General features: G+C 46.5%; 1 protein-coding gene across 1 annotated transcript in view; it reads left to right on the plus strand.

Moving 5' to 3' along the window:
• KIF5B (kinesin family member 5B) overlaps positions 1-18,041 on the plus strand; it is an 862,770-nt gene that overhangs the window by 793,190 nt on the left and 51,539 nt on the right. Inside the window, exon 24 of the mRNA XM_086941550.1 lies at positions 2,947-3,163. Coding sequence (XP_086797676.1) covers positions 2,947-3,163 — 217 coding nt within the window. The remainder of the gene's footprint in view (positions 1-2,946; positions 3,164-18,041) is intronic.

An 18,041-nucleotide genomic window follows, 5' to 3' on the forward strand; every position in this document is an offset into this window, starting at 1 on the left:
TTTTGATTGGCAGAAAAACTCAGTCATCGATGCCTGGCGGATCACGAATGGTATCTCCAGCCAGAGGTAGTACCAGGTCTCTTTCAGCAGTGGGGAGATCCTTGGTTAGTTCTCTTTGCATCCATGCATCCAAAGAGAACACTCTGTCAGCAGTATTGCACTTTGGGATTTCCAAGGCGGTTATCGACTCAGCAACGCTTTTCATTGCGAGTGGAACACCGGCCTCCTGTCTGCCTTTGCTGCCCATACCACTGCTGCCCACATTTCTCAAGAAGGTCAGGAACGACTAAGCCTAAGTCGGCCTTGTGGCTCCGGACTGGGCGCAGAGATTTAGCATCCTGAGCTTCTAAAAATTAGCTTTGATCCTCAGATCAGGCTGCCCTTTCGGGAGCTTCTTCTGTTGCAGCAGGGGAGGGTTCTCCACCCTAACAGGTCATCTCTTCGCCTTGCATGGAGATTGAGCGGCAACAGTTGATGGCTTTTCACCTTCCTCCCAAAGTTTGTACAGTTATTCTTGTGGCTAAGCAGCCCTCCACCAATACAGTATATTCTTAAAATATTGTACAGAAAAGTCCATTGGGCCTCTTTCTTATATTCTCTTTATTCTTACTCTTGCCCAACAGGGCTATGCTCCGGGCACTCTCAAGGTTCTCTTTCTGCTCTGTCCGCATTCCTGCAGTTGGTTGACCAAACCTCTTTAGTCAAGTCCTCTACTGTAAATAGGTTCCTGAAAGGGCTTGTACGTATTTATCCTCCTATTCCGTCCATTATGCCTCAGTGGGACCTGAACCTGGTTCTCACTTACCTCATGTGTGCTCCCTTTGAGCCGCTACATAAATGTCCTCTCCAGTTGCTTACCATCAAGACCGCATTTCTAGTGGTAGTATCTGCCCGGGGGGTGAGGGAGCTTCAGGCTTAGTCATCCAAGCCTCCCTATCTTATGATATTTCCGGATAAGGTGGTTTTTCGCCCCGGAACCTCTTTCCTACTTAAGGTGGTGACCCCATTCCATCTGGGTCAGTCGATCATACTGTCCACCCTTCATGCTTCTCCACATCCCTCTAAGGAAGAGGAGCTACTCCATCGTCTGGACCCAAAAAGAGAGTTCTCGCTCTACCTTGACCGCACAAAAGAGTTCCGGGTGGACGGCCAAATCTTCATGGGCTATGTGGGAGCTAAAAAAGGTCGGCAGTTCAGAAACTAACCTTTTCGGGCTGGGTTATTTTCTGTATTAAGATCTGCAATGCCCTGGCTAAAAAGCAGCCTCCTGAGGGCTTATGAGCAGGCTTACGACTTATGAGCCCATTCCACCAGAGGGAAGGCAGTGACCACAACGTTTGCTCGTGGAGTGTCAGTCCTGGACATCTGTCAGGCAGCAACGTGGGCTTCCCTGTGCATGTTTGCTAAACTCTTCTGCCTGGACAGTCCGGTCCGCAGGGATGGGCATTTTGTCTATTCGGTCCTGCAGGGATTTTGAGTCTAGTAATTTGTCCGCAGCCCACCGCCATGATGGTATGGCTTGGGTATCTATTCAAAGGTAAGAAATCTGCAGCTAGAAGTCTCCATCAGAGAAACAAGTTACTTACCTTCAGTAATGTTTTATATGGTAGAGACTACATCTAGCTGCCGATTCTTTACAGACACACCCATGCTTTCCCACTCTGCGGACACCTTTTTTAGAGCGAAGGTTTATCTCCTTACAGAACCCTAGTTTTGACCCACACTGGTCGGTCTAATTCATGGCTGTGTGATCCTGGTGCGCGGGGGTGCCGCCTGTATAGGTGACCCAGACATATCTGGCACCGCCGACACCATGCAGAGCCGAATTGAGACAACCAGCGACACGCAGGGGTACTGCTAACACAAAGGTTTCCAGATCTAACACCTCAGACTCTGCAGCTAGATATTGTCTCTACCAGATAATGTATAACCGGAGGTAAGTAATTTGTTCTTTATTCCCAAGTTTCGGTCGGAATTTCATCTTAAAGAACCTGTGGTTCCCAGGACCTACAATGATCCTAAAGATGCAGCAGAACCCGCTCTGGTTGTACATTGTTTTCTTAAATTCTACATTGACAGTACTTAGAATTGTAGAAAATCTGATAAGCTTCTAGTTTGATAGGGTCCCATGAAAAAGAAGTATGCTATTTCCAGACAGACATTAGCACATTGGGCATCGGCAACTATAGTCTTCTGTCATCTAAAAGCAGGTTGTCCTCTACAAAGTACTGTAGAAACTTATTCCATAAAGACCGTGGCAACCTCTATTGCGTTATTTGCTGGTGTCCCTCTGTCACAGAATTGCAGAGCAGCTACATAGATGAACATCTATACGTTTATCCAGCACTGCTCTATTGATTCAATGATTTACAGTGACACTGCATTCGGGCAAGCAGTCCTTCCTCATATTTTCTTGTCGGACAAGTTAATTATAATTAACAAAGGTAAATGTTCTTGCCCGATTATCTCCAACCACTCCTAAATTGTATGATCTGAGGTATGGTGGCCTTTGAAGTCAGAGGTGTTCGTCATCCTGTGCTCTGGCTGAAGTTTGGTATTTTTTTAATGAAGGGGATAGGCTAACAATGTGGCCTCTTAAAAGCTTTTAAAGCCTAGCTCAACTTCTGTACTGCTTATAATCATAATACTGCGAATCTCCGGCCTCGACAACAGGGATGATGCAAGCATGTGAATATATGAAATATACAAATACTGGAACTGCACACAAAAAGTAAGGAGGTTGAGTTTTTCTCAACATTTCTGAATTGGTTTCCAGTGCTTCAGCAAGTTTACAGTGCCCTTTCCTATCTGCGCACACACAAAACAGTTTGTTGCGTGGAATGATTGGTGACATTTGAATCAGACATTTACTTGCACTTGCTGTGATTTAATCTGTAAAATGAAATTACATAGAAGTCTTGTAACTAAGCTTGATTTTCATTTTAGTTGGTACGTGATAATGCAGATCTTCGGTGTGAGCTTCCTAAGCTGGAGAAACGACTTAGGGCTACAGCTGAACGAGTTAAAGCCTTAGAATCTGCACTAAAGGAAGCCAAAGAAAATGCATCTCGTGATCGTAAACGATACCAACAGGAGGTCGACCGTATCAAGGAAGCAGTGAGATCCAAGAATATGGCACGAAGGGGACATTCTGCACAGATTGGTTAGTAACAAAATAATAATTTTTAAGGTTTCATTTTTAAATCATAATTGTATGATAGTTTGCTCCTTAACCTTCATTCATTTGTGTATTCATTTTTACTTGATACTCATTTTTGTTTTCCACCACTCAATCAGAACAGCAATGTAATATTCAGTGTTGCTCTAAAGGGGCCAAGGAACTGCATACACAAAGTTCATTATTCTTCCGCCTTTCATCCTCCCGAGCCTCCAGATTTTATTAAATCTGCCAGACAGTCTCAGTAAAAGCATTTCAGGGATAATGAAAGGCACCTAGTTTGTGCCCAGGAAGAAGGAGCACAGTGCAGACAGATCGGCATACATTCTCTCAAGGTGTTATCGAATGCTCGGTTCATGTTTTTCAGTTACTCATAAGTGCTTTTTCTGTTCGAAGTAAGCCACTTCTGGTTGTGTTCCAGAGCATGTCTTTCTATGTTGTTTGCCATCTTAAAAGAGGCTGTAGTAGTCATGCTGAGGGTGCCTGAAGATGCACTTTTAGTTTGTCTGGTGTATTATCACTCCTAGAATGCAGGTGCATCCCATTGAGGCTCATCAGCCTTGGGACTTCTGGAGGAGCTCACAATCAAAATGGGTGGGGAAGAACATTTCCAACTAGTACCCAGTAGCACTTTGTCCTAGAATCCACAGAATTACTAGTACGGGCTCCTCCAGAAGTTTTTAGGCAGATGAGCCTATGGAGACACTTGTTTGATTTTGAATGATACTTGACATGATGAAATGCGAGCAACATTTTAAGCACCTCAAAGCTGACCTTCTACATCCTGTTCAAAACTAGCAATTGCCAAGTAGCATGTATCCTGGAATGCACAGAAATACTAGGACTGGCTGTACCAACCTATTCCTCACTTGTGATTCACTGAAAAGAAAATATTGTGAACTGCAATTACCTACAGGAAATACTACCTAGAAAGAAGCTTCTGAGGAGGACTGTTCCATCATTTTTATCCACAAGGCCTTTTGAACAGAGATGAATGTATGAGAATTCTCCACTATTGTACTGCAGACTATACATTAACAATCTGCTGGTGGAGCTATGTCACACCAGTACTTTAATGCTATCCCAACTTCTTCCTAGTCTGTACACTCCTAACTACAGAGACCTCCCACCAGTGGAAATGAAAATAGCTGAAAAAGAAATGGAAAAACCTTTTCATTTTCTCCCTCCTCTCGTTCCCCTCACCTTTTCCTAGACATCCTTTCACCATCCACTGTTATTGTTCTGTTAGCAGTATATGCCTCTTCCCCCGTACCCCTCCGTGGCTGTAGGATCCAGCAAAAAAAGGCAAGAGTCGGGTGCCTTGAAGGTTGTTCACTCCACTGAGCAGGCTCCATATTTTGGGAAAATGAGTGCTTGTGCCTTGGATTTTGTGTGTGATTCTCTCCAATGCTAGAGTGTGAGGAGATCCAGTGTGTTCCCGGTGGATTATTTCTCTTTATGGTATGGTAAGTCTCTTGTCTGAACATAGTAAGTGCTAGATTAAGGTTTCTGGGCAATTCACCCTGTTTAGAATACAACTGTTAAAGAAGGGTCTGGGGGACTATATTTACCGACCTATCAAGCTCATACCCCTCATGAACTATACTACAACAACAAAAAAACTTGAAGGTCTTGAAAGTTGAGAAAAAGAAGTGGCCACAAGGAAACTCACACACCACTATCACGACTAACGGTGAAGGACAATCAGTTGCAAAGGAGTCCTATCAGCCCACCCATATGGCGGAACATCGTCATCTAGGACTTTATCAGCAGGTTCTTATATGGCCAAGCCCAAAAGTCTTTGCTTGGTACCAGTAGATCCTGATGCTGAAAAAAGATGTGTCCTCACTGAGAGTGGTACTGATAGGGTGCAGTGCTCATAAAGATAAGTGACGGTGATTAAAATGACGGTCAGGGTAGAAAAATATGTTTATTAGTATCTCAGTGAGGACACATCTTTTTTCAGCATCAGGATCTACTGGTACCAAGCAAAGACTTTCAATTCACCCTGTGCCCTCGCCCCACTTCCACTATAAGCAACAGGATTTTACCTGGGTCTCTTAGAATTAGAGCCTGCAGAATCCTGTCAATATGGCTGAGCATTCTTTTCCAAAATTATGCATTGCTTCATGCTCTCACCTTATAATGTATAATCTAACTCTATTTTCTCACATCTCCAGCAGAAGTCTGAGACTGCTGGGTAAATTTGTTTCGGCCTAGAAGAGGAAATGTAACAATACATCATGCGCTTTTACTCTGCCTCACAGTCTTGAATACTTCAGAAAAATTTGTGTATATTACCCCCACTTTTAGTCCGGGATTTCCTTTCCTAAATCAGACTCCCGTTGTGTTTGGTATCCTTATTTATTCAGGAATTGAATTTTGAAATAAACCCTTTCATGGTGTTGTATGTTGACAGGTATTTTTTGTGTCATAATTTTGTGTTAGCAGTCTAGTAGCTTCCTCTTTGTGGTGGGACTGCGTATCTCAATGTCTAATTTGTGCTTCTTGTAGCCAATTTATCTGAAAGACACGTTAGGGATAGATTCCTTACCTTAGAATATCCACAGGCGTCAGGCTGAATCCGGGAAGCTTTCGTCAGCAGTACCCCTGCACGTCGATAGGCGTCGTCGTACGGCTCCGTTGGCGTTGTATTCGCTGAAATGACTTCTCTGGAGCTATATAGACGCGCCCACGCACGCCGACGTCAGTTTTTTATTTTTCCACGCCAGCAAGCGCAGATCCGGAGAGAGCGGTACTCCGTCACTTGTTGACTAAGTAATTTTATGTTCTCTTCCAGGGGATCCTCATCAATAGTCATAAGCACTAGAGTATTCCGGCCCATGCGCCGCTGGACCCCGGAAACACAATCATATATATATATATATATATATATATATATATATATATATATATATATATATAGCTACCAGGTTTCCTGTGAAGTACAACGTGATGAGCCACGCCCACTTAGGGCGGCCCCGCTTTAAACAAAATGCATTTGAAGCGAAGTGGTGAGTGTCCTGTGCAATCTGTTTATGTCCATGAAGAAGGGGCGTGTCTGCCCCGAAACGCGTCGGACTTCTGAACAAATGCTTGGAGGGAGGCTGTGAGATCGATTGGGGCACGAGAAAGCTGGATGGTTTGGTGCGCCGTGGGTAGCCCTCCTGAAGCGCTTGGCGCCTTGCTCACTAACATTAATTCCGGTCTGCCATGACCTTGGGAGGGGCTCCACTTCGCCATTCGCCTGGAGCAAAACAGATGACGAGGACTGGAGTGAAGATACTACATCTTTGCTTACACAGCGCGACGCATCAGAGTAATGAATATCATCCCAGAGCCCACCCCCCACCTCTAACAAATGAGGAAAAATAACCAAGATGACTGATTGATAACTACTTTGCACAACCTACTTAAGGGATAATCTTATACTCACCACCAAAGACTACAGCTACCAGGTTTCCTGTGAAGCACAACGTGATGAGCCACGCCCACTTAGGGCGGCCCCGCTTTAAATAAAATGCATTTGAAGCGAAGTGGTGAGTGTCCTGTGCAATCTGTTTATGTCCATGACGAAGGGGCGTGTCTGCCCCGAAACGCGTCGGACTTCTGAACAAATGCTTGGAGGGTGGCTGTGAGATAGATTGGGGCACGAGAAAGCTGGATGGTTTGGTGCGCCGTGGGTAGCCCTCCTGAAGCGCTTGGCGCCTTGCTCACTAAAAATATATATATATATATATATATATATATATATATATATATATATATATATATATATATATATATATATATATATACACACACACACATACACACATACATACACATACACACACACACACACCAGAGCTGAATAATGCTGTAAGGACTCCCCATTATATCATAAAAACATACATTAGAAACAGGGAAAACAACAGCAAAACATTTTTTGAATCTGTTTTAATGCTTAGCAGTCAGAAGAAACTCTCACATAGGACTGAAAGCATATACAGCTCCCAGGCTGCATTGCAGAAACATAGTCTAAATAGACTGAAAAGCTAACTTATAGGAAACAGAGATAAGCTGGCACTGTGCCTTTAAGGCAATCATGACCACCAGCTTCCCATCATGCCTCGGGGGTGACAGTTAGGCCAGTTGTTCTTTCCGGCTCCTTCAGGAAGGATCCTGGTTACACAGCTCCACTTCTTTCTGATTTTAGTCAGAAATAATCTTCTTTTTTTAACGACTTTGACTTACTTCGACGTTTTTCACCTTCTGAAGTAAGGTTCTGTCTTTTTTTGAGTTTTGGGCATTTTTTTTTTCACTCAAAATGTCCCTCACTTTTTGACCCCTGCCCTTCTTGTGGTAAAAAGGCCAGGTCAGACTCTCATGAAGTCTGTATCCTTTGTTTGCCTAAGGACCATGACCCTAAGGCTTGTCCTCATTGTCAGACCCTGTCCAAAAGGACTTTAAAGGACAGAGAAATAATTTGTCTGTATGGGCTGGCAGAAAAGTCTTCAAGAGGCAGGTCACCGGTGAAGAAGGGTTCCAAGAGGTCTAGATCTCCATCCAGAAGCAAGATCCCTCACCCTTCTACCTCGGCGTCGGGCTCGACTCTGAAAAATGTACCACCGGTAGGTCATTTGTCCAAGAAAAGGCCATCGACGGCGGGCATGCCGTCGAAGACATCGACATTCAGGTACGTCGTCGAAGACTCGTGATCCTCCGCCGCCGTCAACCCGACGACGATCGGCGCCGAGGAACAGAAGCCCTCCGCCATCATCAACTCGGCGACGATCGGCGTCGAGGAGTATCAGCCCTCCGCCGGCGTCAACCCGGCGACGATCTGTGTCGAGTAATAGAAGTCCCCCGCCGTCGTCTGCACGACATTCAGCGTCGATGGCAGGCTCCCCTCCGTCGTAGTCAGTCCATCGGCGGTCGCCGTCGAGGCGCAGGAGTCCTCCGCCGTCTCGACGACGATCGCCGTCGGGGATCGACTTCCCTTCGCCGTCGTCTCGATGATGATCGGCATCTAGGTACAAGAGTGCTCTGCCGTCATCAACAAGACGTCGTTCGGTGTCGAGAAGCAGAACCCCTTCATCTGGATCTGCACGACGACATTCTTCGACGTCGAGACGAAGGAATATCCAGGCGCCGTCTGCAAGGGATTCGACGTCGAGGAGTAGAGAAGCGTCAACACCAGTTCCAACATCAGACCGGAGATCGACGTTGAGGAGGAGGAGGTCCGGTTCGACGCTGAGAGGCGCACGCCCAACGTCCAGGCCTACCTCAGTGAAGTATAGAGAAGGATTGGTGGTTGTGGTGACGGGATCCGCCTTACGCCATTCTTCCTCTCATTCCTTCAGACATCCTTCCACGAAATCAGCCTCTCCAGAAGGACGTTCAGCAGACCTGCTCATAAGTTTCCATCACACAGGGAGGCTTCCCCTGCCGTGCGCTTGTCTCTAAGACTGCTCCTCCCCCTGCATCACTGGGACAAGGATACGGAGGCGACGCAGCGAATATAAGAATATGCTAGACCCATCCATAGGTCACCTTTACAGAGGTTGATGCAGGAGGTGGACAGATCGTGTTCCCCCATACGTGAGGAACACACAACAGGTCCTGGGAACGAAGACATAGTTCCCATCGCAGAAGGAGAAGGGCACCGTTGTGGTCTTCTTCTTCTTCCACCTGATCCTCGAAGAGGGATTATTCCCCTACCCTATCAGACATCCCTGTTTCGAGAGTGTCTCCGATAGATGACATCAACACCTACCATGATGTGCTTCAGAGAGGGGCTCAGAAGCTGAACATTGAGATGTCCTCCCCTCAGGTGGCAACAACGGTGATCTTTGAGACTGCATCAGAGGGCAGGGTCTCGTCCATTACTTCCCTTGGTTCCTGGGCTTCTGGAACCCGTGATGGACATCTTCCTGATGCCAGCTAAGATCAAGGCCGCACTGGCTCGAATTCAGAAAAAATACAAGCCGGCTTCCTCAGACCCTGTCTTCTTGAAGACTGATCTGCTTGCAGACTCAGTGACTATTGCGGCAGCGAGGAAACTCATGCGGTGGCTGCGTCTTCATCGGTTCCTCCCGATAAGGAAACTAGGTCCCAGGACTGTTGGGGACGTAAGGTGTGCAGCTCGGCAGCTTCATCATTAAAGGTCTCCAGTGCAGCAGCCTTATTAGGTCGCTATGATAGGGCCTTGTGGGACTCCTTGGACCGCTTCAAAGAGAAGCTGCCAAAAGGGGATCAGACGGATTTTGAAGAGATCATCACCGAGGGGTCACTTGTTGCCAACCAGGTGATCAGTACGACAGCGGACAGCGCTACTCTATTGGCGCATTCATATGCCCTTGGGGTTTGTTCTAGAAGATCCTCCTGGTTGAGGCTGACAGCACTCAAGCCAGATGCACAGCAGAGAATCCTAAATCTCCCGTTTTCCGGCTCCTTTCTATTTGGCACCCATACAGATGAGGAAATGGGCAGGATGGAGGCGGAACTCGACACCCTCAAAGCCGTGGGCTTGGAGAAGAAGAACAAACGTCGATAGAGGCCCAAACAGCGCAAGAGATACCAGCAGAGGGTTCAAACCCCTTAATGGTCCCAAGGAAAAAACCAAGGCAAATCGCACTATCAGGGCCGTAAATCCAACAGAGGTAGATGTGGTCACCAGTGACAGTCCTCTACCACGGCCAGATCGGCAGGGAAGCAATGAGCAGGAGCTTCCTCTGGCGCTGTTGCCCACTCCAGTGGGAGGAAGTGCTTCACATCATCTGGCAGATTGGTGCAGCATCACAAAAGATTGTTGGGTGCTCAATATACTACGCAATGGATACGCACTACGTTTTTGGGTGCTTCCAAAGGCCATTCCTCCAAAAAGATATCGTCCTCACCAACTAAAGTTGCTCCGGCAGGAAGTGGCAACCCTTCTGCGAAAAAATGCCATAGAAGAGGTTCCTTCCGCGCAGCGAAGGAAGGGAGTCTACTCCAGGTACTTTCTTGTGCCCAAAAGAGACCAGGAGCACAAGTTCAAACCTATCCTGGACCTTCGCCTGCTGACCAGAGTCATCGTGAAGGAGATGTTTCGCATGTTGGCCCTTCATCAAATATGTCCACATCTGCAAGCAGGAGATTAGATGTGTTTGGTGGTCCTCCAAGATGCGTACTTCCGTATACCCATTGCTCCGCGTCATCGCAAGTATCTGCGGTTTGTGGTCGGAGACAAGTACTATCAATACAAGGTCTTGCCCTTCGGACTGAAATCTGCCCCACAAGTGTTTGCCAAGTGCATGGCAGTGGTGGCGGCCGCCCTACACAGAAAAGGTCTATTTGTCTACCCTTACTTAGACGATTGGCTCCTCAAAGGGCCATCTCCTCAACAAGTAAGGAGCGATTTCCAAGTCTGTCTACAGCAACTTCTCAAACTGGGTCTTCATGTCAACATGGAGAAGTCTGTACAACAGCCCACCCAGACGATCCACTATCTGGAATCGACTCTGGATACAAAGGAAAAACGTTTCCTTCGTAGGAGAGACTTTCTTCAATGCAGCAGAAGTGCAAGGCTCTGCTTCAGACAGATTGCACAGCAGTCCGACAAGTGGCATCTCTGCTGTGGTCGGTGACCTCCTGCATATTTCTCATCCCCAACGCCAGGCTGAGAATGCGTCCTTGCAACAAGATCTAGAAGACAAGTGGGACCAAGCAACGGGTCGCTGGGAGGATCGGATCGTGCTCTCCCAAGCAGCGAAATCCTCCATCAAGTGATGGACTCGGCCTCAGAATCTGTTGGTGGGAGTCCCTTTCCATCAACCAGTTCCATTGCAATTGTTGATAACGGATGCATCTCTACAAGGATGGGGGGCACACATGGGGTGCCTTCAATTGCAGGGCTGGTGGTCAACGAAAGAACACTCCTACCACATAAACATGTTGGAGCTATGAGCTGTCCATCTTGCTCTGAAAGCTTTTTTGCCTTCGATCACTTCCAACTCGGTCCTGATGCAAACAGACAACACAACCACCATGTATTATCTAAACAAGCAAGGTGGTACGCGCTCTCGCCCGCTCTCCCTGGAGGCTCAAGCGATCTGGCACTGGCTTCTGGCTCAGAACCTTTCCATAGTGGCAGTGCACCATCCGGGAGAGCAGCATGTCATAGCAGACGCACTCAGTCGGCACTTCGAAGATCAGCCAGACTAAGTCCCGCACGACGAGGTGGTGGCAGACATTTTCCAACAGTGGGGGTCGTTCATCAATAGATTTATTTACAGACGACAATAACAAAAAATGCCACACCTTCGCATCCAGATTCCACAGTCCAGGGACAAGGGGGAATGCGCTTTTGATGGATTGGTCAGACATTTGCCTACGCCTTTCCTCCTCTGCCTCTGATCCCGAAGGTGGTGTCCAAGCTCATCAGATCCAACATGAAGATGATTCTGATAGCTCCAGACTGGCAACGGCAGTGGTGGTACCCGGACCTCTTCATCCCAGCCTTCCCTCCCTGAACTTGGCAGCATGGCTCCTGAGGTCCTACAATACGGACACCTGAATCTGCCGCAAGACTGCATGCATATCCTGAAAGAGGCTAAGCAATCCTCCACAAGTCATACGCCTTTAAATGGAAGAGGTTCTACCTATGGTGGGGCAGGAAGACGTCATTCTTCCTTACCTTCTATATTTAGCAAAAACAGGTTTGAAATATGCCTCAATCAGGGTTCATTTGTCAGCCATTACGGCATACAGAAAGTCACCCAGCCAACCTTCCTTTTTCCAAATGCAGGTGGTTAAGAATTTCTTACAGAGGTTGAACCAAGTGTACCCCCCTGTTCGAAACCCTTCTCCTCCCTGGGAGTTGAATCATCCTTTTGAGCCCATTCATAAAGCCTCTTTGCAGCACCTGACGTGGAAGGCCGCTTTTCTGGTAGCGATAACATCAGCGCGCAGAGAAAGTGAGATCCAAGTCCTGTGTGCAAAAGAACCTTATACTGTGTTTCACCACAACAGGGTAGTGTTAAGGGCTCACCCTGCCTTTTTGCCTAAGGTGATCTCTGATTTCCATATTAATCTGTCAATCTCCCTCCCGTCCTTTTTTACCAAACCCCTCGAGTGCTTAAATTCTATCTGGAAGTTACCAAGAGCATAAGGAAATCGTTTTCTGAAATATGGTGCCACGAGAACAGGTTTCCCAACCTCCTAAAGATCCATTTCAAGATGGATAGTGTCCTGTATAAAATTGGCTTACCAGTTGGCACATAAACCCTTGTTGTTGTCTCCTAAGGCACACTCCATTGAGGGAAAAGCGGCCACAGTAGCTTTCTTGCATGATGTTCCATTGTCAGAAATTTGCAGGGCTGCAACCTGTAGATCGGTTCACACTTTCACACTTTCACAAGGCATTATTGTCTAGAATCCGATTCCAGGGCTGATACTCAAGTGGGCCAGGCCTCCTTGAGGAATCTATTCGGATAGTAATCTATCTATCCAGGCTTAGTTATCTGAGCTGATTGGTTAATTTACCGTTATGTTTCCTTTGCCCGCAGGGGATGAGGTGAGGCTCGCTATTCTATTCTAGTGCTTATGACTATTGATGAGGATCCCCTGGAAGAGAAGGATTAGTTACTTACCTGTAATCCTAGTTCTCTTCCAGGGGTATCCTCATCAAAGTCATAAGCAACCCCCCCACCTCCCGGACAAAGGATCATTGTGTTTTTAATGAGGTAATGTCATCTCTTTGTGTCATGGCTTTTTGAGTCACCGCAAAGAACAACTGGCCTAACTGTCACCCCTGAGGCATGATGGGAAGCTGGGGATCATGACTGCCTTAAAGGCACGGTGCCAGTTTATCTCTATGTTGCTATGATTTAGCTTTTCAGTCTTTTTAGAATGTTTCTGCAATGCAGCCTGGGAGCTGTGTATGCTTTCAGTCCTATGTGTGTGTGGGTGTTTTATGTGTTTTCGTGTGTTTTTTGGTGTGGTGGAACAAAGACGTAGTCAGACATCCGCTAGCACCAGGATTTTAAAGGGTAAGAACGGAACCGGCATGCTGATGCAAATAACAGCTTTCGTGTCGAGTTATGCATGCCTGACGTGTTTCTGTGCTGCCGCACTTCATCAGAGGCTTTAACAGTCTTTCGTGCTGTTCTGACCCATACACACACAAGGAAAAATGCCACCCTTTGATGGGCTGCTTTGTTGAGTGTATTGACTTGTGGGTGTTGTAGTCTGGATCAGCGAACTCTACCCTAATGGGTGCACGTAAATATTGCTGTTGCCGGCCCCCAACCTTAGTAGGGTGGTGCATCTTTTGCGGCCGGGGACGCCGCGTAAAATGAAAGCTCCATAGTTCCCCACCGGAACAAATACGCACTCAGACATCTGCTAGCACCAGGCTTTTAAAGGGTAAGAACGGAACCGGCATGCCGATGCAAATAACAGCTTTCGTGTCGAGTTATGCATGCCTGACGTGTTTGTGCTACCGCACTTCATCAGAGGCTTTGAAATCAAATACGTAGTTGAACCCATGAGGGGTTTATCAACCAATCAGCATGCAGTATAAAGAGCGCTCCAATGCGTACAGGAGAAATGCCTCTAATGAAGTGGTACGTTGGCCACAGAAACGCGTCAGGCAGTACAACGAACTTGGATGGCTGGGGCGGGCTGAACCGTGATGCCGAATGGCAGACGCACTGTTGTGTGATATATATATATGCGAATTAGCTCCCTGCCATTTCGCCATGCGCAGCCACAACAGCACACCACGCTAGCACAGAGGGAGACGGACCAACCAGGTACAGCAAGATGGATTCTTTATTCACAGGATAACAGCTACGCGTTTCGGGCTGACTTGCCCTTGATCACACTGTAATTGCACTGAGGTATATATATATATATATATATACTCATACTCATACATATTATATATATATATATATATATATATATGTTAATGTTAATGTTAGTAGGTATTTATAAGCGCACGTACGCCCGGAGGCTTCATGGCGCTGTAGGAAGGAGCTAGCGCAGCTCAACAGTGCGCCTGAGTGAAAAGCCAGGTTTTCAAGGAATGTCTAAAACTGAGGATGTTGTCATTCAGTTTCAGATGGAGGGGAAGGGAATTCCAAAACCCAGCTGCAAGAAGGTCAAAGCAGCTGCCTCCAAGACGCTTCCGCTTGTAGGATGGGACAGTCAGAAGAGATTTATGAGTGGAGCGAAGATTACGTGAAGGAGTATATCTCTTAAACATGTCTCTGATGAAAAGGGAGCCGGAGTCATGTAGAGATTTGAATACAATGCACCCTGTTTTAAACGCCACACGCTGCTCCACAGGCAGCCAGTGTAGCTGTTTCAGGCCGGATCTTACAGACTGCCTCTTAGAGAGGTTCAGGAGGAGTCTGGCGGCCTGGTTCTGAACTAGCTGAAGGCGTTTGAGCTCTCCAGCTTGAATGCCAAGGTAAAGGCTGTTAGAGAAGTCAAGTCTGGACAGAACCAGGGAGATGACTATCTCTATTATAAACTATTTATATATATATATATACTCTCATACTCATACTCACTCAAGACACGGTGCAAAAAGCATGGTTTTGCCAAGCTCGACATTGGGAATCCAGCAAGGAAAACAAAGGGCAGTCTAAAGGTATTCTGGGAATGAGAGTCCAGTATTAATGGAAGTCAAAACCTTAATATTGTATTGCAAGGAAACATGAACTTTAAAACCAATGTGGGGGTTACTATCAACCTATTAAAGAGCCAGTACTAAACCTTGCATATTGGAAAAGAACACGGTATTTAAAACAGAGAAAAAACTACCTGAACTGTCCTCTTAAAATTGGAAAAAATTGGACTTGGTCCCTTCTCAATGTTTACAAAGCTACGTTATTTTAAAATGCTAAACGAACCCATTGATGCAGCTGATGGCATTTGATGAAGAGTCATGAGACTCGAAACGCGTTATGCCTTTCTCTTAATAAAACCAATTTTAAGGTACTGCTGGTGTGGTCTGGGTTACGCTGCGGAGCTGCGCGTGATTTCTGGTGGAATATATATATATATATATATATATATATATATATATATATATATATATTTATTCGTCGCTAGGTGGCGGTCGCCAGTAGGTAGTTACGATTATTTTCAATGCATAATCTCAACATTCTATTGTGAATAACTTTGGCGCCGGTTGAGGAATCTGCCTGAAAATTTCCTCAAATTTGCCTCGCGGCGCTCCGGTCCTTCCCTGAAAGTTTTTGGGGGATTCGTCAAGCGGGGGCCGAGATAAAAGGGGGGTCCCAAAATGTGTTTTCCCCATGTTAATTTCCATAGGGCGGTCGACCTCACTTTTAGCCCGAACGGCTGAATGGATTTCCACAAAACTTGGCAAAATTGTAGGGACTGGTAGCCCGATGTGCCTTTGCTATGTCTCAAGATATGTGCTCCAGTGGATTTGGAGTAATTTAGGTTAAAAAAATATATATATATCTATAAGCGCTCCCCGGTACGAGCACCGGGGCGCTAACCAGCGCGCTACGCGAGTTCGCACGCGGAAAGCTGATTGGCTCTCGGGTGTCTGTCAACATTCCAAACAGTCCGGAGCGGCCGCCATCTTGTGTCTCGGTAGGATCGAGACACAAGAGGTGGCAAAAACAAAGGGGGAAATGACCATAAGGGGGCAGAGTAGACCCCCCCTGACCCCCTAGGTTTGATGTGGGGGCTATAAAAGGGCCCCACGGGGCAAAAGAAAAAAAAAATTTGATTTGCACGGCGGGAGCGCCCGGTACGCGCACCGCGGAGCGTACCGGGAAGCGTTCCATGGGGAAAAAAGAATGATAGTTTTTTAAAAATGTAGCCTTTTGTTTTTATAAATTGGAGGTCGTTCTAAAAACTGTTTTTTTCTTCTTTTTGTTGTTTTATTTTTTTTTTTAATGTTTTTGAACATTTTGTACTTTTTTTGGCTTTTATAAATTATTTTATATTTTTTTGTTATTTTTATGGGGAGAAACAAAAAACGGGGAATTGAAAATGGCTCAACTGGAGCAAAAAAAATCAGGAAAATATTAGGGTTTTTGGGGGAAATTGTGGTTGTCACCAGCAAGGAGGATGAGCTTTATGCTCTGCTCACCATAGGAGATGGTCTTACCACAAAAAATACATGTGATCCTGAATTCACCAAACCGTGGTTGTATGCAAGGGATCGTCTCCCTTGTCTCTGGTCCCGATGGAGTGGGTTGTTTTCGTTTGGAGGTGCTGGGTGTAGATTGGGGAGGGTTGCTGGCCAGTTCTCTCACCTCTGCGGCAGCATAGTTGTTCGGATGCTTGCGCTGCATGTGCCTAATCATGGTATTATTACCAAAAGAATATTTTTTGTTAGGGTTCCCCCTTGACCGTTCAGTGCCACAGATTTGGCAAGTCACCTTGGGCGCATTGACTTTCTTCTTGCCCTCTGGGATAGAAAAAAACTCCCATACAATGTGCTGCCTTGGCCTGCATGGGGTATTGTCTTCTGGCAGCCACCTCCTCCTCCCCTCCTCCCCTCCTCCTCCTCCTCCTCCTCCTCCTCCTCCTCCTCCTCCTCCTCTTCTTCCTCTTCTTCTTGACCACAAATGTGATGTTGTGGTGGTGGTGCAGATGCTCCAGCTGCTGCTGCTACTGTAGCCATTTTAAAGTACAAAATATTTCTGATAGATCTCCAAACAGGTCTTCCTCAATCAAAGGACAAAGTCAGAATAAGGAAAAAAGGTGGGGGCTCATCATTTGGAGAAAAAAAACTGTCCTGAACCAATGAAAAGTGTTATTTTCAGGTCACATGACCAGGGCTTTCATCATTTGGAAACCAAAACTGTTTTACACCAATAAAAAGTGTTATTTTCAGGTCACATGACCCGACGCGCTTACGCGACGCGCCACAGGGCGCGTCGCGTAACCGCGTCAGATGCTTACGTTGCACGATCGTATTCGTTCGAGTACTTCCGGGTGCGCTTACGCCGTGCGTATCACACGGACACGGCTACGCGATACGTCATGTTTTCGTTCGCGGCAATAGCGCTAACGGGACGCTCACCGGTACGCGACCCGGGGCGCTCCGGAAAAATGCGCTTTCCAGTGCGCGCACCGGGAGCGCACCAGGGCAAAAAAAAAAGAGTATTATATAAATATACAATACAGGATTCATTATAAAAAATATTACATTTCATAGGTTTGAGGCCCTATATACAGTTAAGAATTAGCATTTAAAAAAACCTATGAAATTCACTGAAAAACCCATAGGTTTCACACCAGTTATAGTTAGCTGGAAATTTTACTGACATAAAACCATAGAAATTCCAACGTTATAGTTAGTTGGACTCACTATAACAAGCGCGCCTGCAATGCACTGCTGATGACATCACATATTACATCACTCATGACATCGTCAGTGACATCACTCATGGCTCCCACAGAAGAAGAGACCACAACCGGGGAAGCTGGAGGCATTTATTTCCGTGGTTCACAGCTTGGCAAATGCATTTCGGCTTCTTGCCACAGCCTTCTTCAGTGCCCGAGGTGTATTGCAAGAAGCCGGCACATATTATGGATTTAAATATCCTGCCACAACCTGCTTTCTGATTACTCGCTCCGCCCCACAGGTGAGTCTGTATGCGGCTTGATGTTGCACGCCTGCATGTCCCAGAATGCAGTATTCGGGTAGAGTGTATTTGCTGGGGAGGATTTTCACCATGCATTTTAACCCCTCCCATGCTCATGACCGAGCCGCTCCTTCATGAGCATCGGCTGAGCTGTGCTCATGACGGAGCGGTTCCGTCATGGCCCTGCTGCCGCGCCTGCGCGGCGCGTTCTATTGAGCGGGCGGGGCCATGATGGAACCGCTCCGTCACGAGCA

The sequence above is a fragment of the Lissotriton vulgaris genome, chromosome 10 (genome assembly GCF_964263255.1).
Source record: "Lissotriton vulgaris chromosome 10, aLisVul1.2, whole genome shotgun sequence".
Taxonomy (NCBI): domain Eukaryota; kingdom Metazoa; phylum Chordata; class Amphibia; order Caudata; family Salamandridae; genus Lissotriton; species Lissotriton vulgaris.